Source organism: Trichomonas vaginalis, chromosome IV, assembly GCF_026262505.1.
Source record: "Trichomonas vaginalis G3 chromosome IV, whole genome shotgun sequence".
NCBI classification, from domain to species: domain Eukaryota; phylum Parabasalia; order Trichomonadida; family Trichomonadidae; genus Trichomonas; species Trichomonas vaginalis.
In genome coordinates, this window is record NC_067206.1 from 33044726 (window position 1) to 33068253 (window position 23528).

General features: G+C 32.2%; 8 protein-coding genes across 8 annotated transcripts, besides 8 other annotated features; 3 read left to right on the plus strand and 5 right to left on the minus strand.

Moving 5' to 3' along the window:
* Positions 1-118: 118 nt before the first annotated feature.
* TVAGG3_0212270 (antigen BSP-related family) lies at positions 119-1180 on the minus strand (the record flags this gene model as incomplete). Its single annotated transcript, XM_051226692.1, has 1 exon — positions 119-1180. One exon carries the CDS (start codon positions 1178-1180, stop codon positions 119-121), a length of 1062 nt encoding a protein of 353 aa, XP_051111678.1.
* Positions 1181-3648: 2468 nt separating this feature from the next.
* TVAGG3_0212280 (lactate dehydrogenase) lies at positions 3649-4948 on the plus strand (the record flags this gene model as incomplete). The annotated part of the gene is made up of 1 exon (XM_001309821.2): positions 3649-4650. One exon carries the CDS (start codon positions 3649-3651, stop codon positions 4648-4650), a length of 1002 nt encoding a protein of 333 aa, XP_001309822.2.
* Positions 4949-5018: 70 nt separating this feature from the next.
* TVAGG3_0212290 (uncharacterized protein) lies at positions 5019-5673 on the plus strand (the record flags this gene model as incomplete). Its single annotated transcript, XM_001309820.1, has 1 exon — positions 5049-5615. One exon carries the CDS (start codon positions 5049-5051, stop codon positions 5613-5615), a length of 567 nt encoding a protein of 188 aa, XP_001309821.1.
* Positions 5674-6032: 359 nt separating this feature from the next.
* On the minus strand, positions 6033-8246 carry TVAGG3_0212300 (surface antigen family; the record flags this gene model as incomplete). The annotated part of the gene is made up of 1 exon (XM_001309819.2): positions 6033-8246. One exon carries the CDS (start codon positions 8244-8246, stop codon positions 6033-6035), a length of 2214 nt encoding a protein of 737 aa, XP_001309820.1.
* A 307-nt stretch (positions 8247-8553) lies between these two features.
* Positions 8554-9341: a terminal%2Cinverted (terminal inverted repeat of MuDRx-3_TV_TvPhantom-3 transposon ID:TVAGG3_0212310).
* Positions 8554-12346: a mobile genetic element.
* Position 12347: 1 nt separating this feature from the next.
* Positions 12348-13274: a mobile genetic element.
* Positions 12460-13274: a terminal%2Cinverted (terminal inverted repeat of Phantom-3 transposon ID:TVAGG3_0212330).
* A 245-nt stretch (positions 13275-13519) lies between these two features.
* On the minus strand, positions 13520-16591 carry TVAGG3_0212340 (carboxypeptidase regulatory region-containing family; the record flags this gene model as incomplete). Its single annotated transcript, XM_001309818.1, has 1 exon — positions 13520-16591. One exon carries the CDS (start codon positions 16589-16591, stop codon positions 13520-13522), a length of 3072 nt encoding a protein of 1023 aa, XP_001309819.1.
* Positions 16592-16796: 205 nt separating this feature from the next.
* On the minus strand, positions 16797-18213 carry TVAGG3_0212350 (uncharacterized protein; the record flags this gene model as incomplete). The annotated part of the gene is made up of 1 exon (XM_001309817.1): positions 17158-18150. The coding sequence occupies one exon, from the start codon at positions 18148-18150 to the stop codon at positions 17158-17160; it is 993 nt and encodes a 330-aa protein (XP_001309818.1).
* A 695-nt stretch (positions 18214-18908) lies between these two features.
* On the minus strand, positions 18909-19534 carry TVAGG3_0212360 (oxidoreductase activity, acting on NAD(P)H, oxygen as acceptor; the record flags this gene model as incomplete). The annotated part of the gene is made up of 1 exon (XM_001309816.2): positions 18962-19534. One exon carries the CDS (start codon positions 19532-19534, stop codon positions 18962-18964), a length of 573 nt encoding a protein of 190 aa, XP_001309817.1.
* Positions 19535-19697: 163 nt separating this feature from the next.
* Positions 19698-20534: a mobile genetic element.
* Positions 19698-20534: a terminal%2Cinverted (terminal inverted repeat of Banshee-A1 transposon ID:TVAGG3_0212370).
* Positions 20535-20776: 242 nt separating this feature from the next.
* Positions 20777-21748: a mobile genetic element.
* Positions 21749-21995: 247 nt separating this feature from the next.
* Positions 21996-23528: part of a mobile genetic element that runs on past the window's edge.
* On the plus strand, positions 22938-23189 carry TVAGG3_0212400 (uncharacterized protein; the record flags this gene model as incomplete). The annotated part of the gene is made up of 1 exon (XM_001309815.2): positions 22938-23189. One exon carries the CDS (start codon positions 22938-22940, stop codon positions 23187-23189), a length of 252 nt encoding a protein of 83 aa, XP_001309816.1.

Below are 23528 nucleotides of genomic sequence, written 5' to 3' on the forward strand. Positions count from 1 at the left end.
AATTGCAGAAAGCAAAGCTTTCAAAGCCTTCAGTAAGCCTGTTAAGATCATATGTGATAGTTTTCAGTTTAATACAATTGCAGAATGCGTATGCAGGTATTGTTGTTGCACGATTTGGTCAAGTAAACGTTTCTATTAATAAGCAGCCATAGAATACTCTTTGGAAGATATTAGATACGATGGAAGGAAGTGAAGAAATTACTAAACTTGTGCAATTTTCAAAAGCAGATTCTTGTATACTTGTTAATGAACCATCGAGAGTGATAGATTCCAGTTTGTTACAGTTGGCAAAGAGCCTTGGTGATACGTATCGCAATCCTGTCATGTTAAAAGTTGTAATTTTCTGACAATTGTAAAAAACACCTTCTTGGATGTTAGTAACTGTAGAAGGGAGCTTACTTATAACTAAGCTGTTGCAGCTTTCAAAGCAATACTTGTTAATATTTTGTATTTTGTCATTAAAATTGATAGTTTCTAAAAGAGTGCATCCAGAAAAGCAACGTTCAGGTAATGTTATAAGTTCTGGTGGTAAATCGAATCTGGTAAAGCTAACACAGTGACTGAAACAATTTGCACCTAATTCTGTAACAATTAATGGTAAATCGACCAATACTAAAACATCGCAGTTTGCAAATGCACTTTCGCCGATGAATGTTGTCTCTACGCTAAATGTTACTCTTGTTAGACCCGTGCAAGAATTGAAAGTATCTTTCTCAATTCTTGTAACGGTTTGTGGTATTGTGATTTCTGTTAACGAATATGCTCCACTAAATGCTGCCTGACCTATTGCAGTTAAACTTTCTGGTAAAGAAATTGTTGTAATGCCAGAACAATCTTGGAAGCAGCTATCTCCAAGTGTCAACAAACCGCTTGGCAATGTTATGGACGTTATGGCAGTATCTCCGTTGAATGCGAAAGACTCAATTGTTTTCAATGTAGAATCTATTTGAACTTTTGTTAAAAGATTGAAGTTTTCAAAAGCTTTGGAACCAATTGTTTCAACCGATTCCGTTATACGGATTTCATTTGCTTGCGTTGAATATTGTTCAACTTCAGAGCGCTGTATAGTGCCATCGCCAGAAACAGTCAATATGCCATTGCTAAATGAATATGTGGCTGATTGAATTCTTACTGTATTGGCTAATAACGATGATGAAAATAGATGCGTAGCCACATTCAATTCAAATTTAAATTCATATTGTGTCAATTAATGATTACTAAAAATTTACCATTTTTATGTCGACTAAGTTTAACTAACTGTTTTATTGCTGACACAATTTCAGAAATCACACAATATATACAGTTCTGTGCATCTTTGTATTGGTTATGGGTAATAAAAATTGAGAATGCTTTCAAATGTGAAATTTGAAAGGAAAGATTAGATATCAAATCCTGCATAAAAGGTATAATTCAACTGCCGTGATAGTTCTAAAAACCCATAGGATTTGCAATTTTTTCAAATTCCAATAAAGATGACAGCTCCAAATCTCATTATTTCAAAATTTGGAGAGAAGAAATAGTTCATGCTATTATAATGAAAATTAGTATTTATCATATTTTGAACATGCAACATGTCCTAAATAAAATTGATTTTTTTAGCCTCAAATAGAACTGAGACTATTTGAAACATTCATAATTTCATCAACGTATTCAATAAATTCGTTCCTTTTTGTCATGATAATGAATGGTTTGTATTTTGTTCAAATTTGAGTTTAAAACCACCTTATATCCTATTTAATTCCACCAAATTATATAATTATATGAGCGTATTTTAGAGAACATGCTAATATATATATTATTTTATGCTATTAAATTAATATTTACGATAATTGATAGAATACAAAGCATATCAAACGTATCTACAGTTCGACTGATAATCTTAAATTCTGCTTGGCAAATCTCAGTTGAAAAATGAGCCAAATCGTTAGAGAATAACATTCTTGGACTAATAGGCACAACATTTACCCAAAATGTTGTGGGAATCGAACTATCGATGAAACAATATTTAACTATTAATTGATCTCCATCGTTATATATTAAATGTGAACCTTGAGGCCCAACATTTTGAATAAATGAACAGTCTTCAATAGAAAGCGAATTAAACGCATGGTAAACAATCCCAGACGTTGATTTCGAATTGGTATTATTTATAATATTGCATGAATCAATATCAGCAAAATAATGAATATCGATAACTTCGCCATAAATATTTGTTGCTCTATTATTTACAATGGTTGTGTAGTTAATTTTTGTTGTGTGTTTAGATAGAGGACACTCAAAATGTCCAGCAGATTTTTGAGCAGCAATACAAAATGAGAAGTTTGTTGATGAAACTAGGATGTTACCGCTAGAAACTCTAAAAGATTCTTCGCCAATATCTTCTTTTCCTACATCAGACAGAGAACCTTCAATAATAAAGTTTAAATCGTCTCCGCCAACTTTTGTGAATGAAAAATGGCCAAGTTTCTGGCATATGCATTTCGTACAGCAGAATTTTCGTTGTACAATTGAACTATTGCTGCCAATACTGAAGTAAATACAACTTGCATTTCCTGATGAAAAGCAATTACTAAACGAACAGCGATTATGTAGAAACAATGAGTTATTAACTGGATTAAAGTTTATAACTCGGTCATTATCTCCATAAAAATTGCATTCATCTAAGTAATATTGACCTTTTCCTGCTAAAGGATTGCAGTTCCGGCAATATTTTATCTTTTCACCTGTGAATTGATTGTTGAAAAAGTTATTCCATGGGTTGTCATCCTCTACAGATGACTTCCCACAGAACTTTTTCAAAAATACTAAAAACAGAGTTGCCTCTTAGCCAGTTAGTCAGAAATGGACAGATCAATTGGATTATTTAGATCTGGTATAACTATACAATTAATGTTTAACTTTGCAAAACATCGTGTATTTTCTGAATTGTTTGGAACAATATCAATTGAAGATATTTTGGTAATACAAAACCTTATTTTTTCTTCATGGAGCTTCATTGTAGTCTTTAAAACTCATTCCGAATGATCGATTTACGATTTTACTGCATTTAGATTTCATTCCACATATTATGGATAAATAATTGGATACATTAAAATGTCAATTAACAAATATTTCAAATTATGATTAAACAACTCCAAAAATAAAAGATTAATTCTTTCTTTTTTATGGATAAAAATTTAGATACTAAAAACAACATTATCGACATTTCATATTAATTTAAATTATATATTTCACATCCAAATCGAAATCATATATAAATCAAAAGTGAAATCCTGACAACAACTTTCAGAAATTCGGAGAACATTTTGAAAACGATGGGAAATATGGAACAGCATAGTGTTACTCAATAATTTTGCCTCCGATATGAAAAATACTTTTCTCCTTACAAAACAATTTCATTCAAAATCGAGCCAAATAGCAATCAAAATAATTGAAAGGTTTATCAGAAAATTTTTTATTGTTTTATTGGATAATTGCTGAGCATCAGATACTAATTATAATTTCCCAAAAAAATTGGTTCAAATGTGATTGGTTATGGAAGATTTTTAAAATTGTTAATGAACCGTGATAATTTGAATACTCAAAGAAAATTTTGATAGGTAACAAGGCCACCAATTGAGAACCATCTAAATTTTTCATTTTAAAACAATGAGTGAACCAGCTCACGTTCTCATCACAGGTGCCGCAGGACAAATCGGATACATCCTTTCACATTGGATTGCAGGCGGTGAATTATATGGCGACCGTCCAGTAGTTTTACATCTTTTCGATATTCCACCAGCCATGAACAGACTTACAGCTCTTACAATGGAGTTAGAAGACTGTGCATTCCCACATCTTGCTGGCTATGTTGCCACAACTGAACCAGAAGCCGCTTTCAAGGATATTGATTGCGCTTTCTTAGTTGCTTCAATGCCACTCAAGCCAGGCCAAGTCAGAGCAGACCTCATCAGCTCAAACAGCGTTATCTTCAAGAACACTGGTGAATACCTCTCAAAGTGGGCTAAACCAACAGTCAAAGTTCTTGTTATTGGTAACCCAGATAACACAAACTGCGAAATCGCAATGCTCCATGCAAAGAACCTCAAGCCAGAGAACTTCTCATCTCTCAGCATGCTCGATCATAACCGCGCTTACTACGAAGTTGCCTCCAAATTAGGAGTCCACGTTCATGATATCCATGACATCATCGTTTGGGGTAACCATGGTGAATCAATGGTTGCCGATCTTACACAAGCTACATTCACTAAGGATGGAAAGACCCAGAAAGTTGTTGATGTTCTCGATCATGATTACGTTTTCGATACATTCTTCAAGAAGATCGGACATCGTGCTTGGGACATTCTCGAGCACCGTGGCTTCACAAGTGCTGCTTCTCCAACAAAGGCCGCAATTCAGCACATGAAGGCTTGGCTCTTCGGAACAGCTCCAGGAGAAGTCCTCTCAATGGGTATCCCAGTTCCAGAAGGTAACCCATACGGCATCAAACCAGGTGTTGTCTTCTCATTCCCTTGCAATGTTGACAAGGAGGGCCACATCCACGTTGTTGAAGGTTTCAAGGTCAATGACTGGCTCCGTGAGAAACTTGCTTTCACAGAAAACGATCTCTTCCACGAGAAAGAAATCGCTCTTGAACATCTTGCTCAGTAATTACTCTTTTCCATTTCTAATATACTAATATAAATCTAACTGTTTATCTTTCCCTTAATTACACACTTTTTTTCAAGTGAAGATTCTTTCTTCGGAAATTACTGAAAAGGAATCAAACAATAACTAGCAAGACATACATTTATAGTCTTACTTATATGGTTACTTCAACAATAACAAATAACAATGAATTATTTTTGAAACAAATGAATACATTTTGCAGAATTTTACAACAAACTTATGTATATGCTTCTACACATTTATTAATAAGAATTGATACATACAATACATATGAAATTCCATGCTATAAGTGCTAAAAAATAGATTTTGGATAATTCGATTTTGTCACTTTTTTTAAAATGCATATTCAAGCTTTTTTTGCGCTTTCAGGGATTGGATTAATGCTAGCAATCTATTCACACGTTTCAGTCACTGCTTGGCTCTATAGTACAGGAATTATATACCTTTCTCAACGTCTTTATTTCTTATCAATTTATACAATTTCAAGTTATGTTGTTTGCATTATTGCAGGTGCTGCATTTACTATATTCCGAAGTATTTCGCTATATTATCTCTTCCTAATGGCTGCATTCCTATCAATGCTCGTTAATTTTTATTTCGGATTTCAAATGTACTTAGATCCTGTATCATACTTTGTTACACTTACAGACACATGGATGGAAAACATAAATACTCGTAAAATCAACATAATTGAAAGAAATCTCAAATGTTGCGGATTTCATCGTCCAAGAGAGTATCCAAAAGACAGATGTACAGAATCATTTACAGATGCCTGCTTTACAGTAATGAAAGATAGATACACAAATGATATGAAAAACGGAGCTTTGACTTATATGGCTCTGGGAATTACATTTGGATTGTTAATAGCATTCGTAATTATGCATGGTACACAAAAACCAGGATACAGATCTACAAGAAGACGCGAAATTACAGTAGCACCTTTATAATTTATTTTATTCTCGCTATGAGATATATTATGGATCACCACTACTCTGATTTATAAATCATAGTACGCAATATTTGTTTTTGTTATATATATATATTATGTTTTGTTATGTTATATAAAATTTTATTTTATTTCGGTTATAATTCTCATTTTCAATACATTTACATGTGACTGATGTATCTAAAATTAGTTTTTGACATTGAAATTGATTGGAAAAGTTTTCCAAATTTTCGATGAATTTTCTCAAATTTCACTTCAATATATTTATCTAATGGCAAATTCATTTGAGAATTATCTATTGTAATCACATCATATTATGAAATTACAACGATTTAAAACAGGCGAAGACTAATGACAATGCAAAGAAAAACTAAAAAATTTAACAAATAACTAAAATATATTTATTTATGTTTTAAACTCACATTAAAATGAATGGCGTAAGATATGTGGCCGATATCTTGAATTCATGGCGGATTTTACACGTGACTGATGTATCACAATCATCATTAAAAGCAATGCTTGGAATACCTTGTGATATAAGTGTTTCTTTTACAGCTCGTGGAGCTGAGAAAGTGCCACAACTGCGAAGATTGATACAGCCTGAAAAAACGTCACTGCCAAATGATACTTCAATCTTAGATGATGAAAAGAAAACAAGGCTCAAACTTCTGCAATTTTTGAAGGCTTGGTAGTTGATTCTATTAATCTTATTGCCGCTGAAGAAAACACGCAAAAGACGTGGGCTGCCCATAAATGCATTACTACCAATGACCTCAGTGTCAGTAGGAACAACAAAATTCTTAATATCGCTGTATGGAATAAAAACAATAAGTTGCGTCTGATTGAAGTTCATTAGAGCACCGTTGTAAAATGAAAAGTTTTCTTCATATTGGGAAAGTTTGATCTCTTTAAGACTGATGCAATTTGAACAACATCCACCTTCAATAGTTTGAAGATTGCCATTAGTCGCCATAGATACATCGTTAAGAGAATCACAGTCTTGGAATGCAAAGCTCTTAATGAAATGAAGGGTCTGAGGAATAGTGAACCCTGTCAAAGAACTGCAACCTTTAAATGCATAAATATTGATCTCGCAAACACCACCCCTAAGTTCGAGTGTTGTCAGAGAAGTACAATATTGACACATCATCTGTGAAATGTTGCAACAGATTGATAAATCGGTGATTTTGCTTGCATTGAATGCGGCTGAACCAATAGTGCTAACTGAGTCTGAAAGTCTGACCGAAGTGATTCCACTCCACATGAATGCTGCAATGCCAATACTAGTTAATGAATTAAGTGTAGCAATTCCGAGATTTTTAAGATTCGTGCATGATTGAAATGCATAATTTCCAATGCTCTCTATTGATTTTGGAAGGGTGATATATTTAAGATTGTAAGCATCAATAAAACAAGAATCTGGAATTGATTTCAGTTGATTTCCTAAGAATGTCACATTCTCGAGATTATGGCATGCTGCAAATGCTTTGCCTTCTATTTTTTTCAAACCCGGAGGCATTTCTATTGATTGAATATAAGAATTGGCAAATGCAGATGCTCCTATTGTCATACTATCATTGTTTTCAAAGTAGACATGTTTGAATTTTTTCATTAAGAACGTTTGTGCTGCTATATAATTGCATTCAGATTTGATTCTAACTATTGAGTCTTGATTTGACCCCAGATAAATAAATAATGTTTGATTCTTATCAGTATACATACTAAAGCCATCCACAACAATGTTTGGATTCTGTGAGTCAATAATAATATTATCAATTGAACTAAATGCACCATCACCCAGAGTTTGCAATGATTCGGGGAGAGAAATATGAGTCAAACTAAAACAATTTGAAAAAGCTTCTTTTCCAATTTCCCGTAGTTTTGATGGCAATACTATATTTTTGAGACTATAGCAGTATAAAAATGCTCCATCTTGAATTGATGTTATGTTTTCAGTCAGGTATACTGTTACCAGTGATGTGCACAAATAAAACATATTATCCGCAACATATGTAACTAAACTTGGGAAAGTAAAAGAAGCAATAGGACACCCACACATACTCCATGAATTGATTTTTGTAATTTTTTTATGCATATTAATTTCAGTGAGCTTAGAGCCTCTAAATGCTGAGTATGAAATTACTGTTACATATTCAGGGACAGTAAATGATCCAGTTTTTGTCGAAACAACAAAAAATAGAGTATTGTTATTAGTACCTGAATAAATGATCTTTCCATCAGTTTTAAAAGTAGGATTTCTTTCATCAATTATAATTTCAGTTAACGGACAACCAGAAAAGGTTGATCCATCAATTGAAGTGCATTTCCATGGGATAAAAAAAGATGTGAACTTACAATCAGCGAAAACATCACCACCAATATAGGCTAAATTCGAGTTCCGATTAATATTAACTCTCACAAGGCCACTATTATAGAAAACCTTGCCAAAAGTTGTCCATCCATCAATTGATGTCAGGGAATCTGGAAAAGTAATCTCTGTCAAACTAAAGGTTTCTTGGAAACAAGCAGAACCAATTCGATTTAAATTTGGTGGAAGAATGATGGATCTTAGTTTTTTGCATTGGTAAAATAGGGCATAGTTCAGAAATGTTAGTTCTGTGCATGAACTCATATCAACAGTTTCAAAGGCGGATGTCGCAAAAACAAGTTTAGCAGTGTCTCTCAGTTTACTGCCTGTTTCAAATGAAATGGATGTGATAGCATCCTTACATGAAAAAAACAAGCTATTTGCAACAACTTCTTTGCCTGGTTGTTGTGGAATGGTCGTACACAATTTTGGAAAAACATAAGCACCTTTAAGATTGGATGGAACAAATGTAAGAGTGCTCCAATCATCAGTAAATTTAACATCATAGTTATCTTCTTGGACACATAATAAATAGAGGAGAAACAGAAAAAAAAAGATGATCCGATTTTTTGAGATATAAAAATTGCTCACATTTGCTCACATTTTGGCACTTTTTTGTACGTTTGTCAAAAAATTGTGAGGAAGATCTCACAAAAATAGTCAAAATGTGAGCAAATTTTGAGAAGTGCTCACATTTTGACATACGATTATTTTCATACGTTTTTTTGATGAATTCTAATAAAACTTCATTACCACTTTCAGAACGAAGCGTAACTTTTCAGCACGTAACGCTCTATCATGTGTAGTGACATATTATTCAAAAAAACTCAGATTGCTTATCTTATAATAACAATTTCATTAGAAAAAATGCACGATTTCACGCTAAAACTTTGAAGCAATTCTTAAATTCGGATAAAAAATCGATATGTATTACACTTTAAACTTCAAAAAATGGTTCAAAATTTAGACTTAGTTTATCTTAACAATATAGCAGATTTTAAGCCGAACAAGTAGGAGTAATAGAAATAGCTCTTGAAAATAATTACAATTAGTAATATGTAAGTCAAAGTTCGAGTATTCTAATAAATAAACGTTCCGGATTTTCTTTACTACAAGAATCAATACTTAATATATAGAAGCAACAGTAAAAACTTATTAGAGATTCAAAAAGAAAGTTGACTAAAGAGAATCTTTTTATATAAGTAATTTTATTTTTTTGAAATACGAGATCGAATAAACATGTATTTTATTTTATTACTATAATAATACGTTTTTACATAGTAAGAAAGTTTAGAGACTGAAATGAAATTAAAAATTGAGAAAAAAATAAAGCTTTTCTATAAAAATTCATATTAATATATAGTATAATGATATTACAATTTATTGATAGTTGTGTTAGAAAAAAGGTACATTCACTATTTTTGACAAAATTTTAAATTTTCATGGGGTTGTAAATCTTATAATAACTAGATGAATAAGGAATAAATCCCAGTATGATGTGCATCATTATATTAAACACTATATGTAAGGCTGGTGATTCTATTAACACTTATGAAGATCTATAGTATTTGAGCAGATAAATTTGATAATTTCCAAAACTCTTATATTTCAAAATTAAAGTGTGCGAATGCATTTAAATGAGAGCAAAAAGAGATTGATGCTGTTAAAACTATGTGTTAATTTGCAATTATTTCGCATCACAAGAACTACCCAGTAAATTCGGCTATCTTTCTTTGCAATTATTCTCCATTATACATATAATATAATGGTTAGGGTTTGAAGAAAAGTTACTAGAGAATTATTGACTTTTGAAATAATGCAGAATTTTACTTGAAGAAATCATTAATTTATGAGTTCCAAATTGCTAAGCATGACGAAGGATCATTAAATTTGCTACAATTAAATACACTTATTGCAGAATTAAGATTTTTGAAATTAAAAGTTTGAAATATTGCCTTTTTGAATAAAAATTTAAATTTTATTATATAATCATGATAATATCTTATAGAAATTAAAAGAAAATATTTTAAACCATTCAAATATTTTGAATGTCTTATCAATTTAAAATATTAAAAGATAGCTTGATTTTATCATCATTAGTTGTTATCAAAGTTTTCTTCTTTTGATGAACAACAGTAAATGATTTGTTAATTACTTGTCTTCCTTTTTCGCAGCAAAATCGAAAGTTATGATGATAATCTTGCTCTCAATTTTGAAACTCTCTGATTTACAAGTAAGCATTCCTTTGGAAAAGCAGTCCTATTCTGTTTTCAAGATATTTTAAAGCCTCAATTTCATACAATGCGCAGATCTATTCGAAATTGCAAGAACTCTCAAGAAAAATGCAGCAGCAAAGAAGATTCCATAGTTTCTAGCATCAAAAATTTACAACCTTAATACAACAGTTAAAGAGAAGCTCGAAAAGAAAATATTTAACCATAAAGCTGGAAACCATTCGATATCTACTATTGGATCTAATAAAAAGTTAATTATAACATATTTAACATGCTATTTGTTGACTTTGTTCCATTATATTACCATATATACCTTTTTGAAATCTAAAATATTTTTACAATTTTAACCATGTGTTGTTGAAACCATATATCAATCTTAGCTAAAGTATAGTTTATGAGTCTGTCACCATCTAACGTATGAATTTTCAAAAATGTCAAATATGTTCATTTTTTCTGTAGATTCAGCCATAATTTCACGTTGTTATACTATTCAACTATTATTTAATATTTTTATCGATTTAAATATATGATGAGATGCTTAGTTCTCCTGGAAATCGATTTTTAATCGCAATTTTAACTTTCCAAAAAAAATTCAAAAATAAAAATCCCTCTCAATTTTCTAAGTTTTATAACTCGCCAAATCTCTAGCCAAATTTTTTTGGCCCGTATAAATATTGTTTGGCACTATATAGGGATGCTATTTATCATATTTTCATCCCATTTTACTGTTATCGCCTAGTGAATGTACCTTTGTTAGAAAAAATATACAACTAAAATGTCAGTTTTAAAAAATTTAAAAATTATATTAAAACAATAGTCATTGAGGATGGTTAATTGCAAAAACTCAAGAAACTATCATTATCTCTCTTTGCTTAACACATCTACAACTGGAAACATCATTCCAAATGAAGTTCCTCAGTCTCGTCAAAATTTCTCTCTCATCTACAACAAGCTTAACTCAAAACTCAAGAAACTATCATTATCTCTCTTTGCTTAACACATCTACAACTGGAAACATCATTCCAAATGTTGCATTCAAGAATCCTATTATTATTCTTTCTTTCAATCTTTTATATTTACTCTTTAAATTCTAATATAATATAAATTCTTCATTTCCTTTGTTTAAACTTTTTTCATTTTAATACCATTTTATCAGATAGTAATTTTTGTTTTTCTCTGACCAAAAATCTTCTCAATTTAACTCCACCTTCACAAAAATTCATTGAGTTCTCTCAAAATTCTTGTATTTTTGGTATACTTAAAGTATCATCTTCAAATATTTTTTTGGAGAAAATTGACTTTGCATAATATCGTAATACTTTTTAAGGCAGATAGATTTACCGTAAGTTGAAGAACTTTTAATTTGAACAGAAATTATTCAACAAATATTCTTTTTATTTGATCAAGATACGTATACCAATATGATCTACTTGCTAGGGATATGTAGATCACGTTCAGAATTTGCCAAGTTTGGTGAATATCTATGGGATTAGGGACATCTATTTAATTTAAGAACTAAAAATTAGCATAGGCGTATTATGCTGTTACTGAAATATATTTTGGATGTATAAATTTTTACTTAATACTCTTTTATTGTTATCATTTTTAAAGATTTTTTATTATGAGCAAAAAAATGGCAAGACAATAATATATTGTACATGCAATTTATTATTACTGAATAAATTTATCAATCAAATTTGATCACATACAATTTTTACAGATAAATACATTATCTCAAAAAATATCTATATATTAGTATATGTTACACGAAATGTAATAAAATGTATTACTTTGGTTTATCAATTTATAAATAAGAATGAAAATTTGTTATAGCTTTGTTCCAATATTTATTTTTATATATTTAAGTTATCCATTTTACTGTTTTCATTCATATTTATAACAAAATTAGAGTCCTTACATTATTTATCTTATTTCAATAGTGATAAAAATCAACTATATTTTGTAAGATCTTAAAAAGTGACAAAAATGGAAAACTACATTAAATTTATTTATAAGGATACAAAATTATATGTCATTCCACCAAGAGCGGTTAAAGCATTAACACTTTATTTATATATATCTCACAAGCTAAGTTTACCTCTAAACACATTCGAATTAACAACAAATAACTACATCATACTGGGATTTATTCCTTATTCATCTAGTTATTATAAGATTTACAACCCCATGAAAATTTAAAATTTTGTCAAAAATAGTGAATGTACCTTTTTTCTAACACAACTATCAATAAATTGTAATATCATTATACTATATATTAATATGAATTTTTATAGAAAAGCTTTATTTTTTTCTCAATTTTTAATTTCATTTCAGTCTCTAAACTTTCTTACTATGTAAAAACGTATTATATATAATAAAATAAAATACATGTTTATTCGATCTCGTATTTCAAAAAAATAAAATTACTTATATAAAAAGATTCTCTTTAGTCAACTTTCTTTTTGAATCTCTAATAAGTTTTTACTGTTGCTTCTATATATTAAGTATTGATTCTTGTAGTAAAGAAAATCCGGAACGTTTATTTATTAGAATACTCGAACTTTGACTTACATATTACTAATTGTAATTATTTTCAAGAGCTATTTCTATTACTCCTACTTGTTCGGCTTAAAATCTGCTATATTGTTAAGATAAACTAAGTCTAAATTTTGAACCATTTTTTGAAGTTTAAAGTGTAATACATATCGATTTTTTATCCGAATTTAAGAATTGCTTCAAAGTTTTAGCGTGAAATCGTGCATTTTTTCTAATGAAATTGTTATTATAAGATAAGCAATCTGAGTTTTTTTGAATAATATGTCACTACACATGATAGAGCGTTACGTGCTGAAAAGTTACGCTTCGTTCTGAAAGTGGTAATGAAGTTTTATTAGAATTCATCAAAAAAACGTATGAAAATAATCGTATGTCAAAATGTGAGCACTTCTCAAAATTTGCTCACATTTTGACTATTTTTGTGAGATCTTCCTCACAATTTTTTGACAAACGTACAAAAAAGTGCCAAAATGTGAGCAAATGTGAGCAATTTTTATATCTCGATTTTTTTCATAAATTTGATGTAGAGTTCACATCAAATAAGGCAAATCCCCAAACCTGCTTATCTTTAGTATAGGAGTACTTATTTGAGGGATTTACTCATATGAAAAAGTTCAAAATAGAGAGCTCAAATCTAAAATTGTTTTTAAAATTATTTTTTGAGATTTTATTGTTTTATTTTTGTTTAGCAAAAAAAACTTTTTTTATAAAAAAAGAAAATAAATATATATTATAATACAACAGAAGTTAACGTCTTCTTCTTTCTGTGAACTTTGATGCTATGCTTGAAGAAAGTGCCTTGAAATTGTATAAAACGATGAACAAAGCGAACAAACAAAAAGCAGCCAATGACGCCTCCAACTGAGAACCGATTTCGAACGCTACATCATTAGACTCCTTAACTTCGCACTTAATTTCAACATCCTTTCTCTTTCTGTCGACTTCAACTGTTGGGCAAGAGAATTCAGCACCACTTCTAACAGATGCAACTCTTACATTGTATTTCTCATCAGTGCAATTCGTGAAGAAGAAGAAACCAGTGTTCTGTGACTGGAACTTGAAATCTTGAACAACAATTCCTCCTTCTTTTTCAAGCAAAACAACTAATGAATCCAACATTGCTGGTTGAATATCAACTGTTCCGAATACATCGTAATTCTTCGCTGGTCTTATTGAGTTGAATTTGAGTCCTTCGTAATCAGCCTCTCCCAATTCAACAACAATTGATCCTGGAGTGATTCTTCCGGCCTTGGATGTTCCTGTTGCAGCAGCTGTAACTGTGTAACTCATGTTTGGAAGGAGATTGCCAAGTCTGAAGTTACCCTTTACATCTGTAACATCAGAGATCTTCTCGCCATTTGAGAAATGTGCTGTAACTTCAACATCTGGTTCTGGTCGGCCAGAAATTGACTTCACTTCACCTGAAATTCCGAATCTTGATCTGATGACAGAGAAATGAAGTTGTTGGTCAGCGCCGTCCTTGAGGGTGAATGATGCCATTGATGGTTCGAAGACGTGCTCGCGTTTGATTGGCTTTACGAAGTATTCTCCTGGTGCCAAATTTGTGAACAAAGCGGATTTTCCGGAAACTGTTGTTGTCATCTTGAATCCGTCGGTTCTTGTGAGTGCGAGTAATGTTCCATGGGCCTTTTCATCAGAGAACTCAGCAGAAATCGTTGCAAGCTTTTCTGCATCTAAATCAAAGGAGTTTTCGTGTCTGATGATGTTGTAGCCGGCTTTTGTGGCTGAAAGTGTGATATTTGCATTCGATGGGTGTGAGCCGAGTGTAAAGGATCCGGCGGCGGTTGTTGTGGTCTGACCAATTATCTTTCCGGTAGAGTCAGATGCAGTGACTTGGACACCTTCTAGAGGAGGGAAGATGCGGCCGCTGTATTCTACACCACGGATGACTTCGAATTGGATACCACAGCCTGAGCAATCCTTTGGAACAGAGACCTGTAATGAAGATGGCTCAACGTAGAATGGGGCTGCAACAGCAACTTGTACGGTAACAAGCTCATTGAGGTCTTGTGTGAATTTGTATGGGGCTTGGATGCGCTTGTTGTTTACGAAAACTTCAGATTTTGATTCTGCAACGTCATTCTTTATAACAACTTCACGCTCGATCTTAGATACGATAATACGGGTATTCTCTCTCAAGTCTGTTGCCTCGAAAATGTGGCAATCGGCTGGACTGATGACCGTAGATTCGACTTCTACGTCATTACTTCCACGCTGGAGGCTTAGAGTCTTCTCGCCGCACTGGACAGTCATGGCGTGGGATGAAACCACTGTAAACTTATACGCTTTCTGTACAGCAACCTTGTTTGCGTTCACATTCTTAGATGTGACCTGGAGTGAAGTGACAAGGTCGGACCAGACTTGGTTGGAAGGATGGTTCAATTTGAGGGAATATGTTCCGAAATCGACTTCCTCTTCGAAATGGCCGTTGACATCAACAGGAATCTGGTATTTGAACTGGGAATTGGACATGGTGAGCTTCAAGTCGCTGCACTCGTTAATGCACTGTACGGATCCGGTGACTTTGGCCTTAATTGAGCGGAATTTGATGGAATCGCTTGGAGCTTGAACTGTGAACTCGTAGGACTCAAATCCACACTCTGAAACAGCCTTTACGACAACATCCTTGCCGAATGGGGCTGAAACAGTGAAGGATTTGTTGGTAACTGTAAATGATTGGGAAATTGCACCAGAAAATGTAAGATCTGCGGATGAGCATTCAACTGTACCGCTGATCTTAGCGTTCTGTACTGTAATTTGGAGGTTTTCTATTGGTAATGTCTGGATTGCTTCAATTTGTGGAATATTGAATGTATAGAATGGAAGTTCAGCGCGTAATGATGGTGTCTGTGTTGGCTGGATGCTGTTGAAGCAGAATTCACCATTTGCGTTTGTTGTTGTCTTTGAATTTGCTGGTAATAAAATGAGGGGAACTCCAGCGAGTGGTTGGCCATTGGGGTACTTTACGGAACCACTGATGGAAATACCGAGGAATTGTAATGATAATGGCGTTGGAAGTTGAGATGATGTAACTGAAAATGATAATTGAGAGATAGAAACGCCTTTTTCAGCACTGTTGAGTACGTAGTTGCCAACATTGAGGTTCTTGAGTAAGAAGAAGCCATCCGAATCTGTCTCTACTTCACGTTGTGCTGAGCCAGATAATAAAAGTTTGATTTTTCTCGGTGTGACGCCTTCTGGGAAGACAACCTTACCGTTCTGTGGCCAGTCTGTAATAAGAAGAGGTGGGCAGACAGCGCAATCGTTCTCTACAACAATTGTTTGTGGATCTGCGATTGCATCTTTGACTTGGACTGTATATTTGCCAGAATAAACTGGGCCAACTGAGAAGGTGCCATCTGGTGATGATGTTGTCGTAAGGTGGATGTTTCCATCAACTTGATCAACTTGAACATTTAAAGAAGCTGAAACGTGGACAATTGATCCTGTAGATGTTCTAGTTGTAATTTTACCTGAAATTGCGAAACCAAGAATTTGGAAGTCAATATCGCTGTTGAATGGGAAGTTGACATTCTTTGTTGCTGGAGAAAAGACCATTCCTTGTGGACCACGTACTGAAACAACGAGTTCGTGGTTTGCAGGTGTTGGGATAAGCCAATAGCCACTTGGCTGAACTTCGGCTTCATCAACAGTTGATCCTTGTGGAGTTTTAACGACAACTGTGAGTTTAGAAAGAAGTTCGGCATTATTTCCATTATATGGGAAATTAATCTTAATGAATCCGCCAACGCCAACATCTTCTGCAGCGATGGCTGAGATAAATAAGAGATTAAACATTTATGGCCAAAAAAAATCCGGGAACGATCATTTTCTCCTCAAAAATATTTGTTAAGCAACAATCTTACACTTAAATGCTTCTTCTTGATAGGACTTATTGTGGAAACCAGAAAAAATAAAAATAATGAGTAAAACAAAAGAAATAAAAGTTCGAATTTTAGAATAATGCATAAATACTTGTCATATTCATTAGATTATATATTTACTCCATTCAAAATAGATTTGTGATATTGCTGGTTAGATTTACCATAATTTTGATTATCATTCAATAATTTCATCGATTAAGTTGATTTATTTCACATAAACTCACATAAGTCTAGAGATATTAAAAGAAAAAAGAGCAGCTTGCATAAGAAATATTAATATATATTTAGTTTCAGAGGGATTATGAGTGAAAATTTATTTGAACTTCTTGATTTCATAATGGATCCGTTATACCAGAATTATATAGACAAAAGTACAATCATCATCTGAAACCCACACATCTAACCCTTTTTGAAATAAAATTTTGGAAAAAGAAATAAATAAAGAGGTAAATTTCATGAATATTTTATTATTACAACAAATTAACTGCCTAAATTAGCAGTGAACATAACAAGACCAATTGCAAAAATTAAATATGGAGGTAATTTATCCGTTGTATTGATTTCTAAAGTTTCTTTAGCTATTTTTCTAACGCAAAGGACATTTTGCGATGATCTTCCTAGTGCCTGATTGTAGAAAATCGCATTCTTTTCACTTGCTATTGTAAATCTGTTTTGGAAATCAAGGGTGAAAATTCCATTGCGGTTCATTTTCGGTTTTCTTGTAACAAGTGTTTGCATGGGCAATCCGTTTTCTTCTGTTAAAGAAACAGTAACTAATCTTGGTAAAATATAGTTTTCCATATTATGTAATATATGTGCGGTCATTAATTTAGTACCTGTTTCAGTTCGTTTTCTCAAAGTAAACATTGTTGCAGAATTTTCAGGAACTAAATAATAATCTCCTTGAACGGAAATATGAACATCTTCTCCAGCTGTTATAACTATTGGCTTATTGGGATTTCTCTTCTTGCATTTGGCAGAGAATATTATGTTTCCTTCATGGTGAAATTTATATGTATAAACATTTTTAATAACAGAATGTGTACGAATGATTGCGTAATTTACTTCATTATCTGTTACTGGTTCTGGAATAGATGCTGGTGGTTCGCTTACAATTGGATTTGGAATTTCTTGTTGAGCAATTGGATGAACTTCAGAACTACTTGTTTCTGAGTCCTTGTTTGATTTATCTCCTGTCATCGTATCAGAAACAGAAATTACTTTTGGCTTATTATCATTCGGTAAAGAGTTTTGATTAATGTTATTTGATGATGATCTCCTTCTTCTTTCTGTAACTCCTTCATTTTGATTTCTTCTTCGTCTTCCTCTGTTTGATGTATTTTGATTAGAATTTCTTCTCACATTGATTTCAATTGATGAATCAGATGAAGAATCACTGGAACTTACTTCTACCATTTGAATGTTCTTTTTGCGTTCCTGTGGCGGAGAAGATGAATCAGTATCACTATCCATTTGATCGGAAATTTCAGCAGCTTCAAAAATTGAGATCCAAAATTTACAAAAAGTCGGTGAAAAATGTTAAAATTGATGCAACCATAAAAATTAATTTGATCTTTTCAAATTGATCGCAATTCGTTAGAATTATTGTTTTGAAAAATCTTAAATACAAATCAAATATATGGAATCTAAAATCTTTAAAAAATAAAAAATTAATCAAAAATTTCATTGAAAAAGCTGATCGCCTATTGATAAGATTCTCCTATACTGGATGTTGCATTGTGATACCCAATTATTCAATAAGTGTTCGATAACCAGAGTTGATTCTTCTTTTATTGTTCCTTTATTCCATTTAAATATTAAACAAGTTGAAATATCTTCAATTACTCAACTCCAACACTACACCCTTAACATACTATTCATTGAATTCAATCTGAAACTAGACAACAGTTATTTACAATTTTCTAATATGTAATTTATGAATATCAAATACTAAGTTTACGATAATTCTCTTCTGAAAACGATAAATATTCCATGCTATTGAATTAATTTAGGTATAATTGAATTATGTTTTTTCTATTGAGATTTTTTAATCGCAAATATGCCACTTAGCCAACCTGAAAATATTTTTCATGTAAAAATATCTCTTTTTATTATTGGAAAAAGCCTTTTGCAAGATTCGAAATAAAAGAGGATAAGTTTTCATAATTAAACAATAACTCCTAAATAACGAAAAAGTTTAAGTATTAAAATAGTAAAAATTTAATGAAAAAACGGGTTAACATAAAGAATTTTGAGGAATAAAGACAATGAAATCAGGGATGTTTCAACCAAACAAAACATCAAGATTAATATCAAAGCACTCTATCACACCGGGAGCTGAGGATACCATTTGATAGAATTCTTTGTAATTAAGTTCACCACTTCCTGAATTATCATAAGTGTTGATTAATTGATCAACAAGAAGATTAATTTGAGCATCTTCAAGTTCAATTAGGCTACTACCTTCGATAGAAAGCTTAATGACATCTGTAATTTCTTCTTTTGAAACTGCACCACTGCCATCGCTATCATAAGCCCGGAAGCAAAGCTTGACCTTTTCATCAAAAGGTGCATTGGGATGGAATTTGTTCAGACCCTCGACAAATTCAGTGAAATCGATGTCACCGCTCCCATCATCATCAATAATCTTGTAGAGGATTTCTCCAATACTCTTATTACTAATTTTCATGTTTTTGGCAAAGGTTTCCGCATTAATTTGGGATTCTTTTGTCAAATTCCTGAAAATTTGGGCTAAAACAAAGATCTGGCGTTCTGAAAAGTAGCTCTGTTCAGACATTTTAGCAGCATCACTCTCCGAAATAAAACCTCGGTTAATTGCACTCTGAGCAACACCCATCAGATAAAAATTCCAATTGAATTGCTTTCAAAAATCGTTGATCTCAAATTTTTCTTAAACTGTATTGATAGAATGTTATTATAAAATCATATGAACATTCCGAAATAAACAAAAAGTACATTAGATACGATAATTTTATCAAAAGTATAATTATCCAAAACTGTTATAGACCGAAAATAGATTTTTTCGGTTTTCTCTTCAAATAATTGAAAGAATGATACTATTATAGGTTTATTATATTATATAGCATATAATCATGCTATAGCCGAAAATTATAAGTTTTGAGAAGATTGAATATAACACAAATAAATTTGAATGTAAGTTAAATTGCTTGTTGTTTTTAATAGCTATTTAATGAGAAATCCAATATTGCAAAATTCAAATTGAATGATTGAAAGAACAGAAAAAGTCATTCTTTTCAATTTCGAATATGTTTCATTGTATTTATAATTATATGGCAAATAAGATATTTAAACTTGATTTTTGAAGGAAAATTCACAAAATTGAATAAATTCAAATAATTTTTATTCAAAAATAAACTAGTTATTTGAGTTTAATACTAATTATCTATTCAAACTACAAAGTTTGTAATTTAAAATATTTTGTGAGATCAGATTGAATTAATTCAAGGTTCTTTTCAATTAATATTAATGACCATATTACGCATTTTCGAACATTCTAAACCAAATATATAAAAATGGGAGACGAATGTTAAATTTGCTAGACATGGGGGAGTTGTCTGCAAAGTTTTAGCTCTTATCTCTAACAAAAAATTAATTTTTAAAAAAATGACCGAATACGTTTCACAGCGAGAAAAAAATAAAAGGCAAGATAGAATTTTCTAGACATAAAGAAGTTGTTTACCGAGTTTTAGCTCTTATCTCTAACAAAAAATTAATTTTTAAAAAAATGACCGAATACGTTTCACAGCGAGAAAAAATAAAAGGCAAGATAGAATTTTCTAGACATAAAGAAGTTGTTTACCGAGTTTTAGCTTTTATCTCTAACAAAAAATTAATTTTTAAAAAAATGACCGAATACGTTTCACAGCGAGAAAAAAATAAAACTGTACACTGATTTTCATTTTCATTTCCAGTCACTTTATTTATTATTTTTTCTTTTTTTCATTTTAATTATAAATTATTTCATAATACGTTTATTTACGTTACCATTTTCTTTATTCTTTTGAATTCCATACTAGACACTTATAGAATATTTTGATTGTTAACGTACTTCATTAGAATGAATCCTTACAAAGGGTATGTCGATCGAATTTACCTAATTGGTATTTCCAATCAGATTGAAGAAGGTAAAATGACATGGGAAGAAGCTTGCACCCATGTTCCCATCGCCCCAACCCTTCAATCAAATGATTTCAAATATTTAGATGTTTCAAAATCTTTTTTACAAAATCAATTTAGCTTACAGAATATCCCATTGCCTAAAGGCAAGAAAGGTTGTAGGGTCAATCCCTACGACCAAATCAAAGCTCTTGCTGTGATACATGACCACTGGGCCTTTCCCTGTGGTCAAACAAAACAATGGAAACGTTTGAAATTACAACAAATTGATGTATCTTATAGAGAAGTACGCAGATACTTCAAAGAAAATCATTTCACCAAGACGCGATTAGAGCATGCCGGGCCAGAAACAGCAGTAAGATATTGGGCGCTTTCACCCAATCTTATCTGGCACGCAGATGTTCATTATTTTAGGGGTGTTCGTGGCCAGTATATTTATGGCATAATCGACGATTTTAGCCGCAAAGTCCTAGCGTGTATACAAATACCAGATATGCTGGCAGCGACGACAGCGAACGTTGCAGCTTCCGCCTTCATTGAATTTGGCGCCCCTTATTGTTTCTGGACCGACAACGGTTCAGAAAATAGGGGCGCCTTTCAAGATCTACTTGATCTTTGGGGCGTCCAATGGCGGCATACAGACTCTCATTCTCCCTACCAAAATGGGAAGATTGAGAGATTCTGGCCGACATTGGAGCGCTGCCAAAGCATTCAGGCTATTCCTGCCTTTATTTGGGAGTACAATAATAACACACCGCATGAAGATCTCCCAATTAATCCATTAACTGGAACAAATTACACGCCAAATCAAATGTATCAGCTGAAACCGAAATACACAAATGCAGATACAGAAAGATTGTGGCAAATATGGGATACAGATACAGGCATGACCGCTGTTGACACATTCACAGCGTAATAATAAACATAATTTTTTAATTTCATTTTTAACAAGTTTTTTTAAATGTATGTAATGAATAATTCATTAGAATATGATAATGCACATTGTAACAGAATAGAACAATCACCAAATTTTTTTGAAATTAAAAAATAAAAGTAAAAAGTATAAAGTAATCTAACCAAAAAAGATATTTAAAAGAATTTTGGAAAAAACAGAATAAGGATAATGATATTATTTTAGATACACAATCGATGTACTGAAGTATAGATCCGTATTTTTCCCAAGTGAGCGGGGTATCTCCAATCCCAGCCCTATCGTCCTCCCAGTGTCAGTTTTCAATATAAAATCCAAATTTTTTTTGAAAATAAAAATTTCGAGAAATTTTTCTGATTTTTTTTCTTTGATTTCAATAATTCAAAATAAATTTGGGAGTAAAAAGACACTATTTAATGAAATTCATATGAGTGAATGTGGATAAATACTCTCAAAACATACAATTTATCTATTTTTTCTTTATATTATCAACTAATTAGTGATAATTTTTTTTGAATCAGATTTTTTTTCATTAAAAACATAATATATAACACAACAATGATGCACACATACGTATCTACACATCAAAATATAAAGCTTGTTTTGGTCTGGGCATCCCAACCCAAAATTCTTAAAAAATTGAATAAATATGAATACTTTGGGGCTGGGATGCCCATCCCAAAACCGAATTGAATTTTTTTGAATTAAAGAATATATTTATGTATTTATAATATACATGTGATGTCTATAAAAAATACTAAATTCTAAAAAAAATTCAATTTATTCAAAACGTATACTAAGTGATCACTTCATTAGTAGGATCAGCAATCCTACTAAATGGTGAGAACGCCACTAACTAAAAAAGGAGTCCTTGGAGCTCTTGATCTCTTGTCAGTAGAGTTCATAATGAGGCATGGCATCTACTGATTAGAGATCAGAGCAATCCTACCTTACCTTCAGGAGCTACAAAGCTCCTAATCGTTACGAGAGGAGTCTTGGAGCTCCTGAAGCTCATCAGCAGAGGCTATTTACCATTTGGGCCTCTTCTGATGAAAGATGCGAAACACGTCTACGAACCAGGAGCTTCAAAGCTTCTAATCCTTACTAAAGGGAGCTTTGGAGCTCCTGAGTCTCCATCAACAGAGTCCCAGATGGTAAATGTCCTTTGCTGATGAAAGATGCGAAACACATCTACGAACCAGGAGCTCCAAAGCTCCTAATCCTTACGAAAGGGAGCTTTGGAGCTCCTGAAACTCCTTTTACTATAAAATATGACAGTTTTCTTCTGAGGTTCTCATCAAATCTAAGACTTCAGAAGAAAGCTGTCCTATCAATGTATACTTACACTCTCATGGACTACAAGTGTACAATTTTAAAGCAGAGATTATCCAAGGCCTCTCATCAAATGAGGGACCTCGGATAATCTCTACCTTAAGTAGTCAAATAACTTTTCTCACTATTTAGGAACAAAAGAACAAGAGTTGGAGTACTTTAAGGCAAGATTCTTCCGAAATCTCTCATCGAATGAGAGACTTCGGAAGGACCTTGCCAAATCCTTGAACGCCAATATCCTTGGAACTGAGCTAGAACCAGGGAGAAGTAGCATACTATAGAGCACGATGGTAATCTCGGAAATGCTTATATCGCCCCAAGCACAATATTTAAGAAGTCTAACTCATATATACAAGAAGTCAGGCTGAATAGATATTGTGCATATGGTTTGCAGAACTCTCATGATATTTCAAATTCATGTTATCCCAAA